We start from the raw sequence: 22,946 nt of genomic DNA on the forward strand, positions 1-22,946 counted from the left end.
ATTTCAGCATGCTGAAATTACTATTTCCTCCCTCCGAGAGAAGAGAGGGAAGAGGATGAGCGCACCCAAGTGACCTATACTCTCAAATATCAAGGCCAGTCATTATTTGAAGACAATTGTGGATACTAACAATCGAAAGCTTAGAATTTTGTGTTTTATGAATAAATTTATCCACAAATTCTCCTCTGGAATCATATCAATTCTAAAATGAATCAGTTTCATAACAATCAACTATAAACTTCTATCCACTTCAATTTTTTATTGTTCCATTATAATATGACATTTCAATGTGCCTTATTAACCATATATGCATATAAATAAATTGTTGAGCTATAATAAAATTATCAGATATTTATCTTCAATCTCTACCAATTTCTTCTCGCAAATGAAAATAATTTATACAAGCTTTCTCTTTGATGTAACCATTTGACTTCTACCAAGTCTACTATAAGAAGCAGACATAAGAGCTTACCAAGTAAAGAACTCAAAGAAAATAAAATAATCTTAGCAGAGAGTACATATAAAACGACCTAAAATATCATTGGATACTTATTGTTTAGAAAAAATAATAAAATAAAAATTAAGTTAACCTATTCAATTTCAATAAACAACATTTATGTAAATAGAAAGTTATTGTTCTTCATCTCCCAGTTCGTGTTTAATCTTGGAGAAATCAAATTCCTCTCCGGTACCTCTCTTGAAAATATCCAAGACATCCAAACAAGTAGTTTCGAAATGAGTTGTGGCATCATATGATTGGGAAATGAAAATATTGGAGTCCACTCCATCATCGTTTGGTTCAAAGTAGTCAGATACTGAAACAAATTTTTGACGAATTGTTCCCAGTAAATCCAAACCTGGTTTAATTTCTGCTTCGGGATTGTCAGTTTCTATAGTTGTAGATACCATGGCTATAAACCACCCTAAAAAATATAATAATTCAGATATTTTGGATAATTAATGAATAATAATAATAGTAACAAAAAAGTACTCAGTAAACATCAAGTTTCAGGACATTCTAACATGAATCTGTAAACAACAGATAAAAATTGGCAAGTGAATAAATATACTCCAAATACAGAAACAAACTATAAATTAAATAGTCTCACAGTTTTCTACTGTTCATAATAACAATAAATTGAATCTTTTATAAAAACTTTTCCCGCATCAGAACATAAATATGGTCTTTCGACGCTTGTTTCCATAACCAAGTTAGCATCATCAGAAGATGACTAAGACTGAATCGATTTCATTCATCTTCAAAGATATATAAAGACATAAATACATGTTGGGTGGGTTGGGATGTTTTTCAATTTGACCGTGGTCAATTTGAAGAAGCTACAGTATAAGCGTAACTATTATCATAATAGGCTTTGACTTTGATATTTCTAAATTTTACTTGTAATTTGTTACACTCAATGACATTTTGTTATCGTACAAGTCATTGAATTTTTGGCAAAAAATGGCTTTCACGAATGAAGAAAATAGAGATATGATACAAATTTATTACAAATACGATAGAAACAGTGTTATGACATCGGAAATGTATTCAAACTTATATCCCGAAAGACGACAACCACATTGAACTATGCTCAAGTTATTGGATCAAATCTCATCGAGTTTGGTTCGTTTGAAAAGCCGAGGAAAAAATACGGAGCCAGAATGGAAACTAAAGAAAATTCGATAAATGAGGTATGTATAAGGTAAGTTAGACATTGTATCCGTTTAAATAAAAATTAATAATTTGCAGATAAATATGAACCTGGGGAAATCAACACGCCAAATTCCTCCGAAATGAATATTTGTCATACAAGTGCTTGGAGAAATCTCAAAAGAAAGCGGTTTGAAATGTTACAAAATACACATGTCTCAAAATTTGCATCCAGGTGATCCCGAAAGGCGATTAAAATTTTTTAATTGGCTAATAATCTAATTTTCCTGTTTTCCTGGAATTTGAACAGGTAAAAGCTCTTTTACGAATTGTGGGATATTCAACCGAAATAAAAATAATGATAATTTTATTGCAATACGATCTACAAGTGGACACAGCAATAGTCAAACTTTCGAGAAGTTAATTCTCATTTACCCTGGAATTACCAATTTTAAAATTAACAGATATTAATGTATCATCATCGACAAATTACAGTTGAAAATTATATAAATTAAAGAGTTTTTCAAAAATATTCATGATAAACAATATTTACATAGCTATTTTTATTAATGAAATAACGAACACATTTGAAGCATAAACAACCCAAAGCAGTTCCGAGAAATTCGACCTCAAGTGTGATTTAGTATTAACGTGTGGGCAGGAATTCACAAAGATAGAATTTTGGGCCCTCATTTATTTGACGGAATTCTGAATGGAGAAACCTATCACCAGTTTTTAATGTCGATTTTCGAAGACTATTTGGATGATCTACTTTTGGCTAACTATAACATCTGGTTTCAACATGATGGTGCTCCACCGCAAACTACCAGACGAGTATCTAATTACCTCCAGATTTAAGTGTTATGGATACATTCTTATGGGGTACACTGAAAAATAGGAATAATAAATAATAATAAAAATTATGGTCATAGGGAATATCAAAATATTGAGGACCTTCAACACAGCATTGTCTAATTTACCTCATACACATCTCATTTATCAAATTTTGATTGTTGATTCTGTCTTCGTATTTTTCCTCGTCTTTTCAAATCAACCAAACTCGGTGAGTTTTTGATCCAATAACTTGAACATAGTTCGATGTGGTTCTCGTCTTTCGAGATACTAGTTCAAATACATTTCCGATGTCCTAACACTGTTTTTATCGTATTTGTAATAAATTTGTATATCTCTTTTTTCTTCATTCGTGAAAGTTATTTTTCGCCACAAATTCAATGACTTTACAATAACGAAATATCATTGAGTGTAACAAACTGAGTCAAATTTAGAAACATCAAAGTCTATTATGATAAGAATTAATTTTTTTCAATATCTCCAATTTTTCGAAAAAGAATGATAACTTGTGATACATCATTGAAAAGGTAAAATCGGGCTCTATTCAAAACAGAAAGAATCCAATGTAGTGCCCATAAGAAAAAATAAAGTTGATGATGGTGGCCGGAAGACAAAACGTCAGATAGCAAATCTAAAAACACCATTATGTAGCAGGGAAAAAGTGGCAATGTGGAAGTGCAATTTATTTTCGAATCTTTCGAAAAATATAGCCAGAAAAAATTAAATCCATTTTCCGAAATTTCTGTTTTTTCCATATCTCCGGATATACTCGAAATTTCAGAACTTTCTCAACGGCATATTGTTGGTCAGGTAAATGCGCAACTTTGCCCCAATTTAACCATCTTCGTATCTCTCATAGTTTCCAAGATCCCAATGGTGAGGATCGAATTTGCAATACCCTGAATATTTTTGAAAATAAGTCAAATTTTACATTTATTAAAAGTATTCACCACCACGAAACGAGAGTCAAAAACCAGTTCTATGTGCCTATTGTGAAATTGAAAGTGAGTTATTATTGACCAGAATACATTGGTCCAAAAGTTTACGATAATCTTCCTGAATATTAGCAGTCTTCAAAGCAACTGTATAATTTTAAACAAACATTGAAAGCATACCGATCGCATATTACGTAATAATGATTCTGGTATGATTACAGTTCTGGTATTATTAGACTATTCGAAAGCTTTTGACTCTCTCAACCATAATGCCCTGAAATATATTCTAGGCTATATTGGACTATCTCAAAAATCTGTAAATTTTTTTGATAATTATCTAAGTAATAGAGGACAAAGGGTTATTCTGAATAATAAAATCTCTACAGTGAAACAAATTAGTTGTGGAGTCCCACAGGGGTCTATTCTGGGACCAATCCTTTATACAATATATACTGTCTTCTTTAGCAGTCTTACACTCCATGGGCACTTGCAAATGTATGCAGATGATACCCAGTTAATTTATTCTTTTCACCCCACTGATATTAGAAATGGCTGCCGGAAAATTAATGAGGATCTCAATAGAATCCACAAAGTTTCCAAAGATCATCGTCTTTTGCTGAACCCTAGTAAATGTAAAGCAATGGTTTTCGGTAGGAAAAACGATAGACTTTTCTTTCAGGAAAGCAAAATTACCATCAAAATTAATGATATTCCTATCGAATATTGCGATGTTGTCAAGAATTTAGGTCTCTGGATGGACTACTCACTGCGATTCGATAAACATATCTCAGAATGCCTCGCTGAACAAAAATATCAAAAAAATGCTCTGCGAATCTCTCGTGCTTTCAACGTTCTCGCATTGCGATACTGTATATGGTCCTTGTCTCACTGCAGCTAATGCACAGAGGATACAAAACTACTGCCTTCGATTCATTTATGGTGATCGTAGGCGCCTGCCTATCACCCATAGATTAAAAGAAGTTGGATGGTTGAGTATGAAATTATGTAGAGAACTACACTGTTGCATTTTATATCATAAAATTATTCAGACCAAGGCACCATCTTACTTGTATAGGAAAATCGTATTTCGTACTGATGTTCATAATTTGAACATCCGTTCCAAGGGAACTATAACTTCACCCGTCCATAAAACTTCTATGTTTGAGTGTAGCTTTTCTTATAATATTTCAAAAGTATATAATGTCATACCGAAGGAACTGAAAAATATGAAGATTATGACATTTCGAAAACATATTAGAGAAGCCTTAAAATCCCCTACTGGTTGAAACCTGTCTCTCTCTCTCCCACTGGATTGAAATGTATGATTTTTTTTTTATAATATCTTTTTTTTTCTGTTATTTTGAACATGCATAGTTTTTGTTCTAGATAATACTTACGGTTACTGATTAGAATATGGAACTCTTGTAAATGGTTGAGACTTTTTAGTACTCTAGTTATATATGTGTGCATATATATATATATATATATATATATATATATATATATATATATATATATATATATATATATATATTTATTTGTTTTTGATTTTTTAAAAATATTTTTAAAATATTTCTTTTCCTATATTGTTTAGAATACCTACAGGTTAAGTGGAAGACCATCTGTGAGCATATCTATGCTCACGATGAACTTAATGAATACTGTTAAGACTTTCTTAAAAATACTGAAAAACAAAGCCTCAATCTGTTGATTGATAACAACACCAAACTTTGGGTAATGAAGATAGGTATGTTAATTTTCCATCTTCGGCAATCCTTTTTCCTCGAAAATTTATACATAAAAATGCAAAATGAAAGCCATATGGTGAATTAGCACCTCAAAATCAAAATATTGACCCATTTTCCTTTAAAAAAATGAGGTGGCTCTAGACGGTAGAGAGATGTAGTGAATAAGATGCACTTTATGTCACATCATAGCTTCCTTGATAAAAATTTAGACCTCTCTAGCCTTCATAAAGAATAATGTGGCGGGACACTGTTTATTTATATACAGTGAATGAATGAATGATTTATTGGTAGGAAGATCCTAATACACAAACATAATATACATAATATTTCATGTTATATAGACACACATACATATATACATATAGGTACACATAAATACATAATATATACCGAGTCCCTTACTATCTATTCTATTGTGATACCTTTCATATAATCAGTCAAATCTTTTTTGAATTGAAAAAGGTTTTTATTATTCTTCACATTTTGGGGAAGTTTGTTATATTCAATGAGGCCTTTATATAATAAAATTTTCATGGAGTTTGATAAACTACATTGTGGCAGGTGAAAATTGTCATTTTGTCTAGTAGTGTAATTGTGAGTGAAATTTCTATAAATGATAAATTCTTCGAAATAAGAAGGTAGCATATGATTGGTTATCTTAAAAATAAATATCATTGCTGACCTGTAATATCTTTCACGAATAGACATCCACTGTAATGCACTGAGCATAAAGCATATACTTGCATAACGATTACATCCAAGAACCACCCTCATTCCTCTGTTCTGTAACTTTTGCAGAGACATAATTTTATTTTGGTCAAAACTGTATAACAGCGTACTGCAATAATCAAAATGGGGCTGTATTATTGTATTATATACGGTTATTTTCGCATTTGTAGAAAGGTGTTTCGAAATTCTAGTGAAGAAATATAGTTTTTTTGAAATCTTTTTAGTCATATAGTTATAGTGTGCACCAAAAGACATACTGTTGTCCAACATAAAACCTAAATATTTGAATTCTTTCACAAATTCAAGTTTCTGACCATCAGCATACAGGGAAAGAGTATTTATATTTATTTGTTTATATTTGTAAGAGGTTGTTAGAATCATAGCTTTCGTTTTTAAAGTATTTAATTTCATTTTATTTGCCGAAAAATAATTCTCAATTTGATTTAGAGATGAGTTCATCTTTTCTATAGCTACTTTCAGGTCTTTATGTGCTATAGATAGTAACGTGTCGTCAGCAAATAAGTTGATAAAGTCACTAGTGTGGTATGTGTTTATGTCGTTTATGTGAATCAAAAACAACAAGGGCCCCAGTACACTTCCCTGGGGCACTCCGAACTTTGTAGTGACTGGAATGGATAATTCACTTTCAATCTTTGTGACTTGTTGTCGATCATTTAAATAATCTTTAAACCAATTTAGCACAACCCCTTTAATCCCAATTAATTCTAATTTTTATTAAAAGGATATTCCTATCAATTGTCTCGAATGCTCTTCGTAAATCAAGAAAAACTTCAACAACGTATTCTCCCTTATCAATTGATTGTATCCACTTGGTAACAGTCAGTTGTAGAGCGGTTTCACAGGAGAAATTCTTTCGAAATCCAGATTGGTTTGTTATTAGGATATTGTTCTTTGATTTGAAAGGGTTATATTTTTAGGAGTGATTAATTTTTTGGGAAAGAAAGTTTTTGGCTAGTAGTAGAAAGCCAAAAACTTTCTTTCCCAAGATATTGTTCTTGTTAATATATTTCATTAGTTGATCGTATACAGCCATTTCCAACAATTTCTCCATTCCCGGCAGAGTATTTATGGGACGATATTCACTTGAAACAGATTTGTTTTCCAAGTTGTTGATTATTTTAGCAAGGTCTGCTATCTTTAGCTGTTGAAATTCAGAAAAAGTAGACACTGCCTCATCACCCGCTTGCCAAACTGTATTAGCATTTATAGAGTCAACTATGGATTCGATACTAGTTTCGAAATAAAGATTGAAATTTTCAGCAATTTCACGAGTTTCCGTGCAAATTTTTACTTGACCGTTTATTTCAAACTGGATGCCGTTACTAAAACTAGAGTTATTCGTTGTGTTTATCAGCAATTTTATGCTTTTCCACATGCCTCGTGGATTTCTCGTGTTCAAATCAATTTTATTATAATAGTACTTCTGTTTTTTTGTTTTGAGTAAATTTACTACATCATTCCTCAATTTTTTGTACCATTGCCAATCATCATCATTTTTGCTATTCTTAAAGGTCTTATATGCATCATCTCTTGCTTTAGCACAATTATGCACATCCTGGTCATACCATGGTAAACTATTTTTATGACAACGGTATGTTTTGAGAGGAGCTATGATATTAATAGTATTTTCTGTTTGGAAAATAAAATCACTATAAAATCAATTTACATCAACACAGTTTAATAAATAATTGTTGCTTATTAGTTCTTTGGTTATTGTATCCATATTTGTTCTGCCCAAATTTCGGTAGGAAATCAGAGTTTTTGAGTTACTCTTTATTCTATTAGACAATTTGACTGAAATCAAGGAATGATCAGTTAACTTTGGCACATGATGTACAATGGTTTGATTATCGAAATTACTAAGAACAAAATCAATCAAAGAGGTACTATTATTTGTAATTCTGGTACATTCATTTACGTGCTGAAAAACTCCATGACTGTTTATTATATTTCGAAAACGAGTTGAATATGTGTCATTTTTGAGTAGATTTATGTTAAAATCGCCGGCTAAGATAAATTTTTTGTTAGATGTATATAAATCTTCACAGATGTTTTCGAAATCATCAAGAAATATTGAGTGACTTGCACTGGGTGAATGGTACAAAACACCGACTATCATGTTTGTTTGATTGTACTTAATTTTTAATGCTATACACCAGTAATTGTTGTTGAGAATATATCGTTTATAGATCGAATAATGTATACTACGGTTAACATAAATCACAACACCTCCCGTATGTCTTGATAATGAATCACATCTAATTGTGTTATAGTTCGGGAGCAAAATCTCAGAATCTTGAATGTCTTCAGTAGTACGACTTTCGCTGAATAATAAGATATCCGGCTTATAGGGAAGGATTCTGGCGATTACTTCGTCTTTATGCGCGGTAAGACTTTCAATGTTATCATAGATATTTGTTTTTAAGGGTATATTAGGATGAAGTGCTAGTTTTTTTCATTTTTGTCCATGTTAACAATAGTAGGTATATTGTTAATGTATCTAATGGTTTTTGAGTTATCTCCTTTTGCAATTATTTCTTGAAGCTGTTTCTTGATACTCTTATAATAATCTTGTTGTTCTTCAATATCCAATAGATTTGGAAAGATGGAAAGCATAAGTAAATATTTAGAAAGTGTGATGAAATTTTTGAGTAAAAATTTCGAGATTGTGGTTGAAATTACGAGTTTTGAAGCTGGAATTTTCAAGAAAGAAAAATATATATTGCCCTTCTGCAGTATAGATCTTCGTGGAGTATTTGGTAGAACTCGGGTCCTGTAAACCAGAGTTCTTCAAAGCAAATAACTCTGACTTCAGATTTTGTTAGATTCTTCAATCATCAAATTTTCAAACTACTTGAAACTGAATAAAATAACGAAAATGAGGGGTATGTTTGAATAATTTTTTAGGTTGTAATGAAATTCAATAATATTACTCTCATTCAAGATATCTTATACAAATGAAATCTATTTTGGAATATTCCTGATATTAGTAGTCAAAAAGTATATTATTCTTCTCGCAAGAAGCGATTAATGTGGCTCGCCTTCGGCTCGCGTCAAACAACTTTATTCACACAAGTAATGACCACTGGCTGAATAATAATATACTATTTAATTATTTGAAAAGTTGAAGAAATACGAATTGAGTTAGGAAATTCTATATTTTGTCAAAAAAAATGAAAGTATAATGTATTTGATGCTTCAAAGAATATCAATATAAATTATATGTTTCTCACTCTATAATAAAAATTATTTCCATAACTCCTTGCAATACTTTCAAATAAATACATAAATTAATGGATTATTATATGATTGAAAATATACTAACCTTTTGCAGCAACTTGATGAGTGTAACTCACTAATGATACATATATGTCAGAATTGCGGCCAACTTGTTTTTGTGGAATGATTATTTGAGTAGATAAAGCATCTCTAGTATTAGCAATAGGATGATCCAATAAACAAATGCATCTAATTACTTTTCCCTTCTTGCGCACCCTATCAGGAACATAAGTAGGATCACAATATACTTGTTTACACTTAGCAATTTCGCTACCAGACCGAACACCTACAACCTTTCCACCTTCACCCAATACTATTTCATCTATGGGTTTGTCCAACATGTATGTGCCACCATATATTGCAGAAAGTCTGGCAAAACCTGAAAAAAAAATGCAAGCATGAGAAATTTAGATCACTCAAGATTGTGGTAAAAAATGTGAAATTGTTTCAAATTCTAAATTTATTCTAACATTCATGTATTATCAGGGTAACACTCTCGGATGAAACTTTTCTGAAAAGAAAGTATGAATATCCCCAATAATACCATAATATCTATAGAACTGTTTGAAGCATTCGTAGAAAAGTTTTAAGCAGAACAATGTGAGGTTTATAAAGAAGACTTATATGGAAGGATCATAAACCGAAAAGCTTCAAAAATACAAAGTTTTTGTAATTCACTTACTTTTTTTGATCTGATGAAAACATAATGTTATTAGTTATTAAATACATATTATTATTAAAATCAAAATTATAATAGAGATGGCATCACACTGAAGAAGATTGAAACATTCCTTATCAACAAGTCAATATTAGAACTATTCAACAATAGGAAAGTAGATTCGAAGCAAATTGTTATAAAACCTCAAGCAAAAATAAATATTTATAATGAAATAAAAAATATTAGTCGCCGCAATTCTGAAGATATCTCCACTCCTCCCCTTCTCCTCTCCTTCAAATAATTCACATACTCTGAAAGGGTTACCCTTTGAGATTCATCGGATGGGCTGCCACACAGTACGTCTTTCAGAAGCTTTAGTTCTAGACCAGTTAACAACATAGATGATGTGTAACCTGTTGCGTCGGTATACCAATAGAAATAGAGAAACTAATTTATCCTCGTCTCTTTGGTTTTTGGAGACAAACATCGAGATATAGTTATGCGATTAAACCTCTGGCACATTCCATCAGACTGTGGGTGAAAAGCTGTCTTCTTCATTCCTATCATAAATCCGATTCGAGGTTGCGACCCTGATCCGAGTGTAACTCCTAGGGTACTCCGTGTCTGGCAATTACGTTCTGCAACAGAGCTTCTGCCACCATTTCAGACTCTTGGTTGGATAATTACTACTTCAGGCCATTTGGAAAAATAATCCATCACAATCATAAGGCACTTGTTACTGGATGTGGTCATAGATAGTGATTCCAGAATGTCAACTGCGATTCCCACTGAGATACTGCTTCAACTTTCGGACCCTTTCTCGAAGAGCTCAGTTCACAGCGCTTACACCACTCCTCCACGTCTCGGCGGCAATTAACCAATAGTACCTCTCACGCACGCTCACTAGAATTCTAGTCACTCCAAAATGCCCTCCAGTGCGACCATCATGGGAACTGTTTCGAGTATATTCAGGATACACATCTTCTGAAGGATTATCTGGAAATTGTGGGCCCTTCCATCCGGGCTTTCCTCTTTCCTAGTGAGTAAGTCATCTCGAATCTCAAATGCCCATGGAATCCCATTGGAGCCAGTATCCATTTTCCTGCTGTTGTGCTTGGAAATCTCTTGCCATTCCGGCCACACTCCTTTGTCAATCCATTCTTGTACAGTTTTCAAAATTGATTCCTTTTTCAGCGCTACGATGATATCTTGCCTCATCATGAAGGTAGTGTCACCCTCGAAAGCTGTTAATGACCGTACACATACAGAAAATTTACTCATCATTAAACTTTTTTTATACAATGGTACAAAAATTACCAGACTAGTAAAAACATATTGAAACTATTAAAAAACATAAGAACTTCCAAGAGAATATACAAAAGTCATCAGATTAATCTCTGTCATCATTCACTCCGCCTTGTTCACAAACAGGTGATCCCTCACATCTTTTATCCGTATCCCTGGACAAGGGACCGTTATAGTTTGCTACTCTCCGGGTCAGACGTAATTGAAGCACCACAAGGCAAGGGAGCTTATCTTCCTATCAGATCTGTCCATAAAAGAGTCTCATGTCACATCTGGTGGAAACTGGGTATCCTTGTCCTCCTAGGGTTGAAAAAATATGCATTCAGATGTCAGGCCAGGTTTCCGTGACTCTTTCCTTTCCAATGTCGAATTTCAAAATCATAAGTTTGTAACTTTTCGAACCACCAGGCTATTTTTTCTTTCTGGAGTTTTAAAGTTGAGAAGCCACCGAAGTGCTGAGTGGTCTGACCTGATCAAGACTTTTTTGGCATATAAAAAATAGTGGTAATGATCTACCGCTTTGATCAATGCCAGGAGCTTTTTTCTCGTAACACAGTAATTTATTTTGGATGTTCCCAGGGACTCACTAAAATAGCTAATGACGACTTATTGTTCCTGAGAGAGTACTGCTCCTATTCCATGGTGGGATGCATCCATGTCGAGGATGACCAAGCCCTCCTCCTTTGGGTATGCCAGAATGAGACACTGGTCAAATGTCTCTTCAAGGCAGCAAATGGTTTGCGGGCAGTCTGGGGACCAAACGAAGGGCGATCTTTTCTCAGTCAAGCTATGCAGTGATCTGGCAATTTTTCCAGAGTGCTTCACGAAACGCCTATCCAAGGATACTTCTAACGCCGTGTTTACTTTTCGTTGTTGGCCATTCGTACTCTGCCTTGATTTTCTTTGGATCTGTTTCGACTCCTTTTGAAGACACAACGTGTCCCAAGAAGTTAACTGTTTACTGGAAGAGGCAGCACTTCTTGGTATTGATCTGCAAATGAGCATTGCGCAGCCTCGTCAAAACACTCAAGTTTGACAGATGTTCGTCAATACTTTTCCGGTCACTATAATGTCATCAAAATAGACCAAGCATGTTTTCCAAGTGAGTCCTCTCAGCATCAACTCCATCAATCGTTCAAATGTCGCGGGTGCATTGTATAATTCGAACGGCATGAACTTAAACTGATACAATCCATTGCCAGTGGAGAAGGCAGTCTTCTCTTTATCCTCGAGGCGAACGGCCACCTGACAATATCCGCTTTTCAGATCTAATGTTAAGAATCATCTGCATTCAGCCAAGATGTTCAGGATGTCATGTATTCTGGGGAGAGGGTAACTGTCCCTTCTGGTGACATCATTAGGCCTCCTTCGATTACTCCTTTCTCCAACATGTCCTTAACGATGGATAAAGCTTTGTCCTGCTTTGCGAAGGAAAATCGTCTCGGTGGTTGGCGTATGGGATTGGCATCGCCAGTATCGATCCGATGTTGAACTGTTGAATGATTTTTTCGGTGTTGGGAAAGATTCTGGAATCTTTCAGTATAACCACCTTCACGCTGTCATAAGGCTGAGGCATATCGAGCAGGATTTCCTCATTTCCAACTTTCAACAGTTTGTTCGTTAGGTGTACCACTTTTCTATAGAAGGACATGATGTCTAGTCCCAAAATGAATTAGTCGACGATGTTGGCCACTAATACCTTAGTTCCTATTTCACAATTTCCAAGCCTAAGTCTCATTTCAGCTTCTCCATAGACCATCAGTCTATCTCCAGTGACTGTTTCCAGAACGGGTACTACTGATAACTTCTTCAAACTGCTTTTGTTAGAAATGTCGGCACTCATTACTGACCTAGTTGCTCCAGTATCGACGGTGATTATTCAGAAATTCGTAGTGTTACTGTTGCATCCTATCTTGGAAATCAAATACCTGGGGGCCTGGGATGCAGCAGCCAATGTACCCCCTAATACCGCCTTCATTTATTTTTTCTAAACCCCGACGCTCTCGTTTGGGTGATCCCGAACGCCAGGCTCTTCTTTCCTCGGATCATGAACATGATCGAAAGTCGCGCTTGAAATATCCCTCTCAGTCACAGTTATAGCATTCGGACCGCCTTTTTGCCCTGATTACAGTACCACTCATCAAATATTTCTTAAAGAGTTCCTCTAGACCTGCCATGACTCGATCTGTTCTTTCATCTTTCTTTTCGTTGATGACCTTCATTAGAACGTTTTGTTGTTGGCGCAAAGCATTTTTGGCAGCTTCGAATTTTAGGGCATATATGATGGCTTCATTCAATTCTTATGACTTGCCATCCTCAGCGAGTGCTGCAGCTCCGTGTCACGAACCCCGTCGATGAAACTATGGACACTAATCCAGTGGGTGAAGTAATTGGGTACTTCTGGATAGGCGAGTCTTACCAACTTTTCAACTTTAGCCCCAAACTCCAGCAAACTCTTGGATGAACCTTGAGTTCTCATCTTTAGTTGAGTTTGGTAGACTTGTTGCAGGTGCTCACTACCTTGCCTGACCTCCAAATCTGATACGACCGCTTCATAATCCTTCTGCTTATTCACTGGAATATTTTGCAGAATTTCGGAGGCCTTTCGTCGTAGTGCCAGTATGAGAGGTGTTGCTTTCTCTTCATTTTTCCACCCATTATTTTCCGCTGCGACCTCAAATTGTCTGCGATAAATTGACCATGAAGATTCGCCAATGACAGTTGGAGTTTCAATAAAACTACTGCTAGAAGGGAGAGATGTTATTACCTACTCCTTGTTCTCGACTCCTTCAAGCTTCTCTTCAAATTTCCTTTCAACCCCGTCAAGCTTCTCATCAACTACTTTTTCAAATTACCTCTTTGTGTCCTGAAATACTTTTTAAAATTATTCCTGAATAAATTTCTGTACCTCCCCTTTACTCTCTAGAGAATATTTCAATTCTTCAAATAATTGATGATACGTTTGATTGTATTTTTGTTGTTTACCCTGAATATCAACCAATAGTTTACGTACTTCCTCTATGTCTCTTTCTTGGTTTTCCTGAATATTTAGTACTAATTCGCGGTCTTCATTTCGGCGTTATCGTTCTTTCTCTGTCCTTCGTTCATAATCCTCTCTTCTGCGTTCATTTTCCTCTCTTCTGCATTCATCATTCTCCGCCAGGACCGCTTGCAGAGCGTTGAATATTTTCGTAAGTTCTTCCATCCCATCGTAATTGACACTCCTTGTTTCACCATAAAACAGAAAATTTTCAGCCAATTATTCCACTTCCGACACCAAATGTTACTGTTTTTCCGTGGGTGCAGCAATAATTGACTACACTGTACAAATAAACTCAATTTCATTTGTTGATCGCGACTTCTGCTCGAAGAGCAACTGCTACCGGTGTTAGTTTTTTTAAGTGATAATTTACAACATTACAAATATACTCAAACAAAAATCGATATAACTCCGAAAAGTAGTTTTAGAATGTTGACAAATCCTATAACTATCAACCTGTTCACTTCATTTAAGAATATAATGGATGCTTTTCAGTGATGATGAAATAAATGCATGAATTAATAAATACATAACTACTATAGCACCGACACACGTTGTTTTACTGAAAACAACTGAAACATACCGTGTCGTGTTGTGTATCGCTACGTCAAAAACCCAGTTTTAACATGATACCAACGAAATATATCTCATAAGACTTATACCAGTGTGAAGTGCTAAATCTGGTGAATTCAGAATTATTTTCCAAAGTGCGAAACAACTAGTTGCAAGGTGCATATAACCATAAACTATAAGTTCAATAATTAATTCAACTGAGGACCAACGCAGATAAAAAGTCTGCAGACGCAAAAAAGGAAACACTTTTTATAAGTTCACTTATTAGTCCAGGAAAACTTGGGCATTCGTCAATACTTCTGAAACTTGAATTTGAACTTGGGTCAAAATGCTACACAAATTCAAATGCTGTACAAAAAAAGACTTTGGTAATTACATCTGCATTGTGTGCTTTGATATATATCATCCAAGCTGCCTTGAAAGGAAAAATGGATTTGTCAAGATCAAGCAACACAAATTTCTTTGTTCTACCGAATGTCAAACCATATTTGAATCGAACGAGGGAATAGTGTCAGACCTGAATGATCAAATAACATCACTAACTGGTCTTCTTAAAGAAAAAGATTCAGTTATAAGTAGACTTAGAAGACGAACTCAAGACTTTGAGGACATGGCTCTTGAATCTGAACAAGAATTGCTAACTAAACTTGAAGAATCAAAAAGCATCATTGACGATCTCCAAAAAAAGCTACAAGCCATCAAACTTGATTACGATGAGCTACTGAAGGTAATTGCCCGCAATGAAGAATACATACAAAGCTTAGTTAAGGACAAGCAGGAACTTGACACACTTCAAAGGAACATGCTTAGTGCATTTTCCACCCTTGAGGCCGACAACAAATGTCTTCAGAGTGAACTTCAAACACTACGAGATAATACAGAACCTGAAAACCAAGTAAACTCAGTACCCAAATGTTATCGTGACGCTTCGACATTTAATGACAACTCTGCGAACCAGAGCATCCCGTTGAACCAGAGCATCCCCATTCATAGTGTTCTTACCTCTCAACTTAGACCTAATAACTCTTTTTCTAGTTCTAAAAGAAAAATGTTGCTCTTATCTGACGACAATGGTAAGCACTTATGTAAAGCCTTATCCAACTGTAAAAATTTGACTAAATTTATTATTGAGTCTATACACAAACCAGGAGGTAAATTTGCGGACATACTTGAAAGTGTCGATTTATTATCTAAAGATTACACCCAAAAAGATGTTATTGTTATTCTTGCTGGCAAAGGCGATTTCGAAAGCAACAAACACCCAAAAGTCAAAGACATATGGAGCAAAATCAAAAATTGCTTACATACTAATATCATTTTTCTTTCTTGCCCTACAGTTATTAGAAAATATTTTAATATCATTAGTAAGTTCAACATGCGACTTCACGACTTCCTTTCTAAGGTGAACAACTTCTCTGAGCAATACATATCTCTAGTGAACATAAATAATGCCCGCGGCTCTAAAATAGGTAATGATCTGATTGCTGAACATATTGCTAGCGAAGTTAAACGCAACTGGAACAATGTCAAATGTCTCACTTTTGTAAAAACGACTAGTATATTGGATCTACCCCCCACTCCCAAGCACTCAGAGATCCCCAAAAATGCAACTGCTGATACTCATGATCTTGATGGAAGTAGCATCTCTTTTGAAGCAAATTCATCATCCCCTTTTTTGGAGGTAACCCAGATAAAGCAAACTTATCCTTAATGTTACTCAACGTACAATCTCTTCGCAACAAGGCCGGTGAACTAACCGTACTTTTGGATAGCCTGAGTTCGCCTAGACTTGTTCTGCTAACTGAACACTGGCTAAAAGTTGAGGAAGTAATCTACATACCCAACTACAACATTCTGAAGAAAGAAAGAACTTCTCTCATGGCGGTACTATGATTCTTGCTCATGACGAGTTTCTCAAAACCTCTGACTTTGTTAGCCTTGACAAATACAACGATATGATAGTCGAAAAAGAATTCGAATTTTGTATGATATCCAGCAAAAAACTAGCTCTGGTAATACTGTGCTTGTATCGATCTCCCCAAACCGATGTTCACACTTTTATAGATAGACTTGAACTCCTTTTGATTAAATTTACTCCCCAAACTTCTTTGATATTAACGGGTGACTTCAATATAAATTTCGGAAATACCAGTTGTCCGCTTAGTTCATCCTTGAAAAATTTACTTGTTTCTCTAAACCTTACAATGCATGTACATGCTCCGACAAGATATTCCCAGTATTCTTCTTCTATTATTGATTATGTTTGTTCTAATATCGCCAACACTTCTTGCAATGTGGTAATGGCTGGTTTATCCGACCATGAGGCTGTCCTATTCACATTCCCGGTTTTAGGAACCGAAGATAAAGATAAAGTAGCGAAACACTTTGGTCGTATTTACTCCACGAGTAACTACAACAAATTCGAAACTTTGAACTCCGCCACCCGATGGGACACTATACTCAATCATAACGATCCCTTGACTGTTTTCCACACCAATCTGATGCATAACTTCAATAAAGCTTTCCCTTGTCGCCTCATTAAAAATAAAAAGCATAGAAAACCTTGGATAACAAAAGGTCTACGAATCTCATCTAAGAACCTACGGTCCCTTCATCATATCAGAAAATTTGTTTTGTCAAATAACTGGTTTCTCTCTTACTTTAGTAAATACAGAACTTTATATAGGACTATGATTCTTGAAGCTAAAAAAAGATATTTCAATAACAGATTATCGGAATCTAGAAATAAACAAAAGGAGAGCTGGGCAATAATTAATGACCTAAGAGGAGTAAATACTGCTTCAACCAACACCAGCATACCGTCTTGTAATGAGCTGAATAAATATTATAGTACAGTCGCCTTGAATCTATCTAAAACCATAGCAGTCACGGAAGACCCCATGAACTACATGAGAAATGTAACAGTCCACGACACCTTCTTCCTTAGTACCACAGACCGCCAGGAATTGAAAGAAGCATTTTCTGAAATAAAAAACAAGAAAGCATCTGGTTGGGATAAAATATCTATAAAAATTTTAGAACAATTACCAATAAGCGCATTGGATGCTCTAGCTGAGGCAATTAATATATCTTTTGAGAAAGGCATGTTCCCAGACTGCTTGAAAAACGCTGTTATTATTCCAATATATAAAGGGGGCAATCATAATGACCCTAGTAACTTTAGACCTATCTCTCTCCTACCCGCTCTCTCCAAAGTCATCGAAAGACTTATTAAAAGAAGAATTCTATCATTCATGAACAAAAACAATATAATATCGACGACCCAATTTGGTTTCCAACGTAACAAATCCACCTCTGATGCCACATTTGAACTACTCGAGCATCTATACCTTAAGCTTAATGACAATGAAGCCGCGGCAGTGGTATTCTGCGACTTGTCGAAGGCTTTTGACTGTGTGAATCACAGAATATTACTGGGAAAGTTAGAGAGATATGGTTTCCGTGATGTGGCTCTGAAATGGTTCGAGTCTTATCTCTATAAACGTAGACAGGTGGTCTACTCTGATGGTCTAACCTCTCATGAGTCTTTGATGGATTGTGGAGTACCACAGGGCTCTGTCTTAGGACCCTTATTATTCCTGCTTTATGTGAATGATCTTGCACTCTTGGATATTGCGGGTAGATTTACAATTTTTGCAGATGATACCACCATTCTTTGGCATAATAAAGACACTCATCATTTGAATGCAATAATAGAAAATGACATTCACAAGGTCAAGAAATGGTGCGACGCCAATCTGTTGTCCTTCAATGTAAATAAAACCCACATTCTCACCTTTAAATGTTTGTTAAACCCAATTTCAATAGGTGATAAATGTCTACAAGAATCCTCTTTGGCTAAATTCCTTGGGGTATTTATTGATAGTAGGTTGACGTTCAAGGAACATGTCGCAAGTTTATGTACCAAACTTGCCAAAGGCTATTATGCACTTAGAGTCATATCCAAGGAACTCGACCCAACCATGGCAAGATCAACATATTTTGCATTTATAGAGTCACACCTGAGATATGGGATCTGCTACTGGGGCAATTCCGACAAAGCATCTTTCAATATGATATTTAAGCTACAAAAAAGAGCTGTCCGGTATGTTTGTAGGGCTGGCTTTAGAGATTCATGTCGTCCACTATTCAAATCACATAGAATAATGACCCTTACCTGCATATTTATACTAGAGACGGTGTGTTTGATGTTTAAAAAACATAAGTTAAATAGAAACACCATAAAAAACCCTAGTTACCTGACTAGACAGATGGGTAATTTGGATCTTCCTAAGCCCAACACTACACAAGTTAAAAATTCCCTGATTTATAACTCAAAAAAAATTTTCAATCATTTACCCCAGAATATCAAAGATCTAAATTCAGAGAGAAAAATTAGGAAAAGTGTCAAAGAGTTACTGTTTGATAAGGCATACTACACTTTGGATGAGTTTTTTAACGATTCGCTTTAAATGTAAAACTGATGATTTGTCTTTGTTGTCTTGTATTTTACCTTATAGTTTTGTATAGTAGACTGATGAGCGCCTCGGGCGCATGTTTTTACTTTTGTTAGACTTGTTTTACTTTTTTGCGACTTATTTGTTTATACACATTAATCTCATCTTATTCGTCTCGACTAATTTTATAATTTTTATACTTCCACTTTTATGCTTACTTGTATTTTGTACCTTCATTACTTTAATGATTACTTATGACACTTTGTCAATAAGAAGTTATTCTTAGACAATAAAGTATCAGTATCTATCTATATTTTGCATAAAAAACGGCGCCCCATACAAAAAAGGCAAGAGAGATTATTCATCACAATTTGAATGAAGAATTCAAAAATTATTTTCACCCATATGGGCGTCAATGACGAACATCAAATTCTTAATTGTATATCAACAAATGCGAAATAACTACCTCCTAACACCCACCAAATAATTTCATTTGCATATCTTGATCAGTTTCACAACAATACACAGACAGTTTTCAACAATGCATTCGCGGACAAAAGTTATATAGCAAACTGTCATTATTTTTACATGCAGAATCACCCCCTGAAGTTTGTCACACTTATTCACTAACACCTTGTATAACTAGAACATCCATTTTGACGGCCAACCCCAATATCAGTAAGTTTTGTCCTTGTTTTAAATTTTTGACATATTTTGCATAAAAATTATTGCAGCTTCCCTGAAATATTATTGAAATATTGAAATAACATGACCAGTCGAATGAGAATTTGATAGGAAATAATCGAAAAGAAAAAAAAATTATATACAATATCATCTAAATGAACCTAATAGTGACTTGAACAATACACCTTTGAAAGACTTCATGTGTGAAGATAAGGTTAGAATAACAAGTGTAAATGTTGAGGTCAGTGTAAGAAATTAAATGAAAAGTATTTCTCAATCTTCATTTGAAAATGTTTTTAAAGATAAGCTACAGAATTGTAGAATGGAAGAGTAAACAATAGAAGAAACCAAATCTCATAGAGTTGATAACTATTCCAGTGTGTATTTCCGAAAGGCTTATGAAGAGATAACTGATGTCACAGATGCAAATAATTTGAAGTGAGGGGAGATGTGATGTCTGAACTTCAATATCTTCTTCTGCTTTGTTGCATACTGGTCATCTACAAAAAATGGTATTTTCTGTTGACAGCTACACAAGTTAAATTCTCTTCCATGCTTGATGTAATATGATCACGATAGTATTACACGATAGTATTATTGTATGTGCTTTTGTTTAGTAGTTGTATTCCTCCATGATATAATAGGGGTTTTTATTCACATTGCCCCACCATTGTGATACACTGAATAATGAACACCTGAATAGTAAGCCTTATTTTCACTACCCAGTACACATCAATAGTATTGCACAATGCATACACAACCATAAAACTCAGCCTGTGTAATAGGTATCACCAAACAAGGTTAGGCTGCTTTTGTTGTATATGATTTTACGATATGACAACTTGACTATAATATAAGAACAAAAAAAATAGTTTGCAATATTGTTACACTAGCATTTTGTACTTGCTTACCTTGCGGCAATTCACCCAAACCATACATTGGATACAGATATGGTGATTTTCCATATCTAGCAAGGGAATCCGAGTATAATTTGATACGATTGATAGTTTCGTTTGCAGTTCTATGCAAATATTCATCATCACGATGTAGTGCCAAAGCATGTCCCGTAAAATCTTGAGTGTTTTTATCCAATCCGAATTTTTCATAAAGTGCTTGCATATTTTGTGTGGAGGGGTCAAAATCTTTCCAAGTTTTTGGATCTTCAGGATTGAAGTCCTGAACATAAATTAAAAAGTTACGGAATCTACGCTTTTCAAACATGCCCATCAAATCAGAAGCAAGTGCTTCTTTTTGATCAACAGGTACCTAAAAAAAAAAAAAAAGATTCATTCATTAAATTTTTTATATGGAAACTAATCGTAAATCATGGACTATAAACAAATTAGATAATCCAGAAAAAGCTAATAACATCTTACATGAATGAGATTTGATCATAGTATATAAAACTGCAGAATCTTGTGTAAGGTTTGGGACAAAATGTACATCATAGAAGTAGTAAATCATGGAGTGCTCGTATAAACAAAGTAGATAATCCAGAAAAAGCTAATAACATCTTACATGAATTAGATTTGATCATAGTATATAAAATTGCAGAATCTTGTGTAAGGTTTGGGACAACATTTACATAATCATGAAAGTAGGCCGTTCAAAAATGTTGAAACTTGAAAAATACTTGTTATATAAAAACTTAATGTAGTGTTGAAAATTCAATTAAACCACAAGTATGGATCCAGAGCTGCTCTCATTTCTGCCACGAATATAACATTAATTGAATGTTACAGACAGACAGGTTAGTTACATAAAAACATTGAATTATGTTAATTATAAAATTTCTTATCGGGATTTTAGTTCCACAATAAAAAAAAGAGTGGAACCAATAGTACCACATCTTTTGTAATATTATATTTACAAACAAAAAAATTTCTAAAATATTCAACAAGTAAGTAAAGGCGATAACATCTCCTCTTACAAAGAAGCCATCTATGAGATTGACAGTAGACGATGTCATTACCTTTTTTTACTCAGACTAGTCATTTAATAATGATATTAATAATAATTTTTATTCTGCACAAGGACAATACAAGTAAAAATACACATATAGACTTATATCTGACAGAAAACCATTTACAAGTATTTATTATAGTGCCTGATCAACTTCATAATAGCATCTTTCAATTAAAAACTGTTTAAAAAATGTTTTAAAACACGTTAAGGTTCGACTCTTTCTTACATAGTCTGGTAATTTATTAAATAATAAAGGACCTAGTGAGTTAGGAGAGTCTTTGGATATTTGAACCCTAGAAAAGGGTATATTCAGCTGATTTTTTTCTTGTATCATGTTTATGAATGCTAGATCTAGTTGAAAAACTGCTATAGTTACTAAATACATAAACACAAACTTCAAAGATAAATAGTGATGATAGAGTTATGATTTTACAGGTTCTGAATACATCAATGCCGAGCGGGTAAGCTAAACATTACTCTGAGTATTCTCTTTTGTGCAGCAAATACATCATTTGCTCTCGAAGACCTTTCCCAGAGGCAAATGGCATATCGAAGTCTGGAGTCTACTTGGGCATGGTAGAGGATCATCTACTGATCATTAGACATAACTGATCTAAAATTAAGTAATTGATAGAAAACATAATTCAATTTATTGATTGAGATTTTACAGTGTTCTCCCCAGGAAATATGTTTGTCTATATATAAACCAAGAAATCGGACGGTCTTATCTACTGACTGTAAGTCACCGAAATCAACGACAGTAACTTCTTTTTGTCTATTATGAAATCGTATACATTTTGTTTTATTTGTATTCAGATACCACTGAGCCATATCATTTTATTACATTTCTGACATATACAAGATTCATCCCTGTCTGATACAATAACTGATGTATCATCAGCGTAAACAATAATTGGACTGTTACATATCTTTGATATTATATATCATACATATTACATATCGTTGATATATAGTAAAAATAAGGTAGGTCCTGAGCCCTGAGTAATACCTACTTCAGAATAATCATTGAACGAAGACAGATGGTTACC

At 34.3% G+C, this 22,946-nt stretch overlaps 2 protein-coding genes and 1 long non-coding RNA gene across 3 annotated transcripts in view; 2 read left to right on the forward strand and 1 right to left on the reverse strand.

The window, feature by feature from the left end:
• Positions 1-239: 239 nt before the first annotated feature.
• Gdi (GDP dissociation inhibitor) overlaps positions 240-22,946 on the reverse strand; it is a 36,930-nt gene continuing 14,223 nt past the window's right edge. Inside the window, exons 2-4 of the mRNA XM_074177052.1 lie at positions 20,844-21,198; positions 9,262-9,594; positions 240-923 (exon numbers count right to left, since the gene is read on the reverse strand). Coding sequence (XP_074033153.1) covers positions 631-923; positions 9,262-9,594; positions 20,844-21,198 — 981 coding nt within the window. The 3' untranslated portion in view covers positions 240-630. The remainder of the gene's footprint in view (positions 924-9,261; positions 9,595-20,843; positions 21,199-22,946) is intronic.
• On the forward strand, positions 14,794-16,502 carry LOC141482939 (uncharacterized). Its single transcript, XM_074176981.1, has one exon. It carries the CDS (start codon positions 15,120-15,122, stop codon positions 16,500-16,502), a length of 1,383 nt encoding a protein of 460 aa, XP_074033082.1. The 5' UTR covers positions 14,794-15,119.
• On the forward strand, positions 19,945-20,532 carry LOC111514985 (uncharacterized). Its single transcript, XR_002723461.2, has 2 exons — positions 19,945-20,173; positions 20,235-20,532. It is a non-coding gene; the product is annotated as an uncharacterized lncRNA (long non-coding RNA).

This window comes from Leptinotarsa decemlineata, unplaced genomic scaffold, assembly GCF_025532065.1.
Source record: "Leptinotarsa decemlineata unplaced genomic scaffold, Ldec_3_MD MMD2_tig00002159_RagTag_RagTag, whole genome shotgun sequence".
In the NCBI taxonomy this organism is placed as follows: Eukaryota; Metazoa; Arthropoda; class Insecta; order Coleoptera; family Chrysomelidae; genus Leptinotarsa; species Leptinotarsa decemlineata.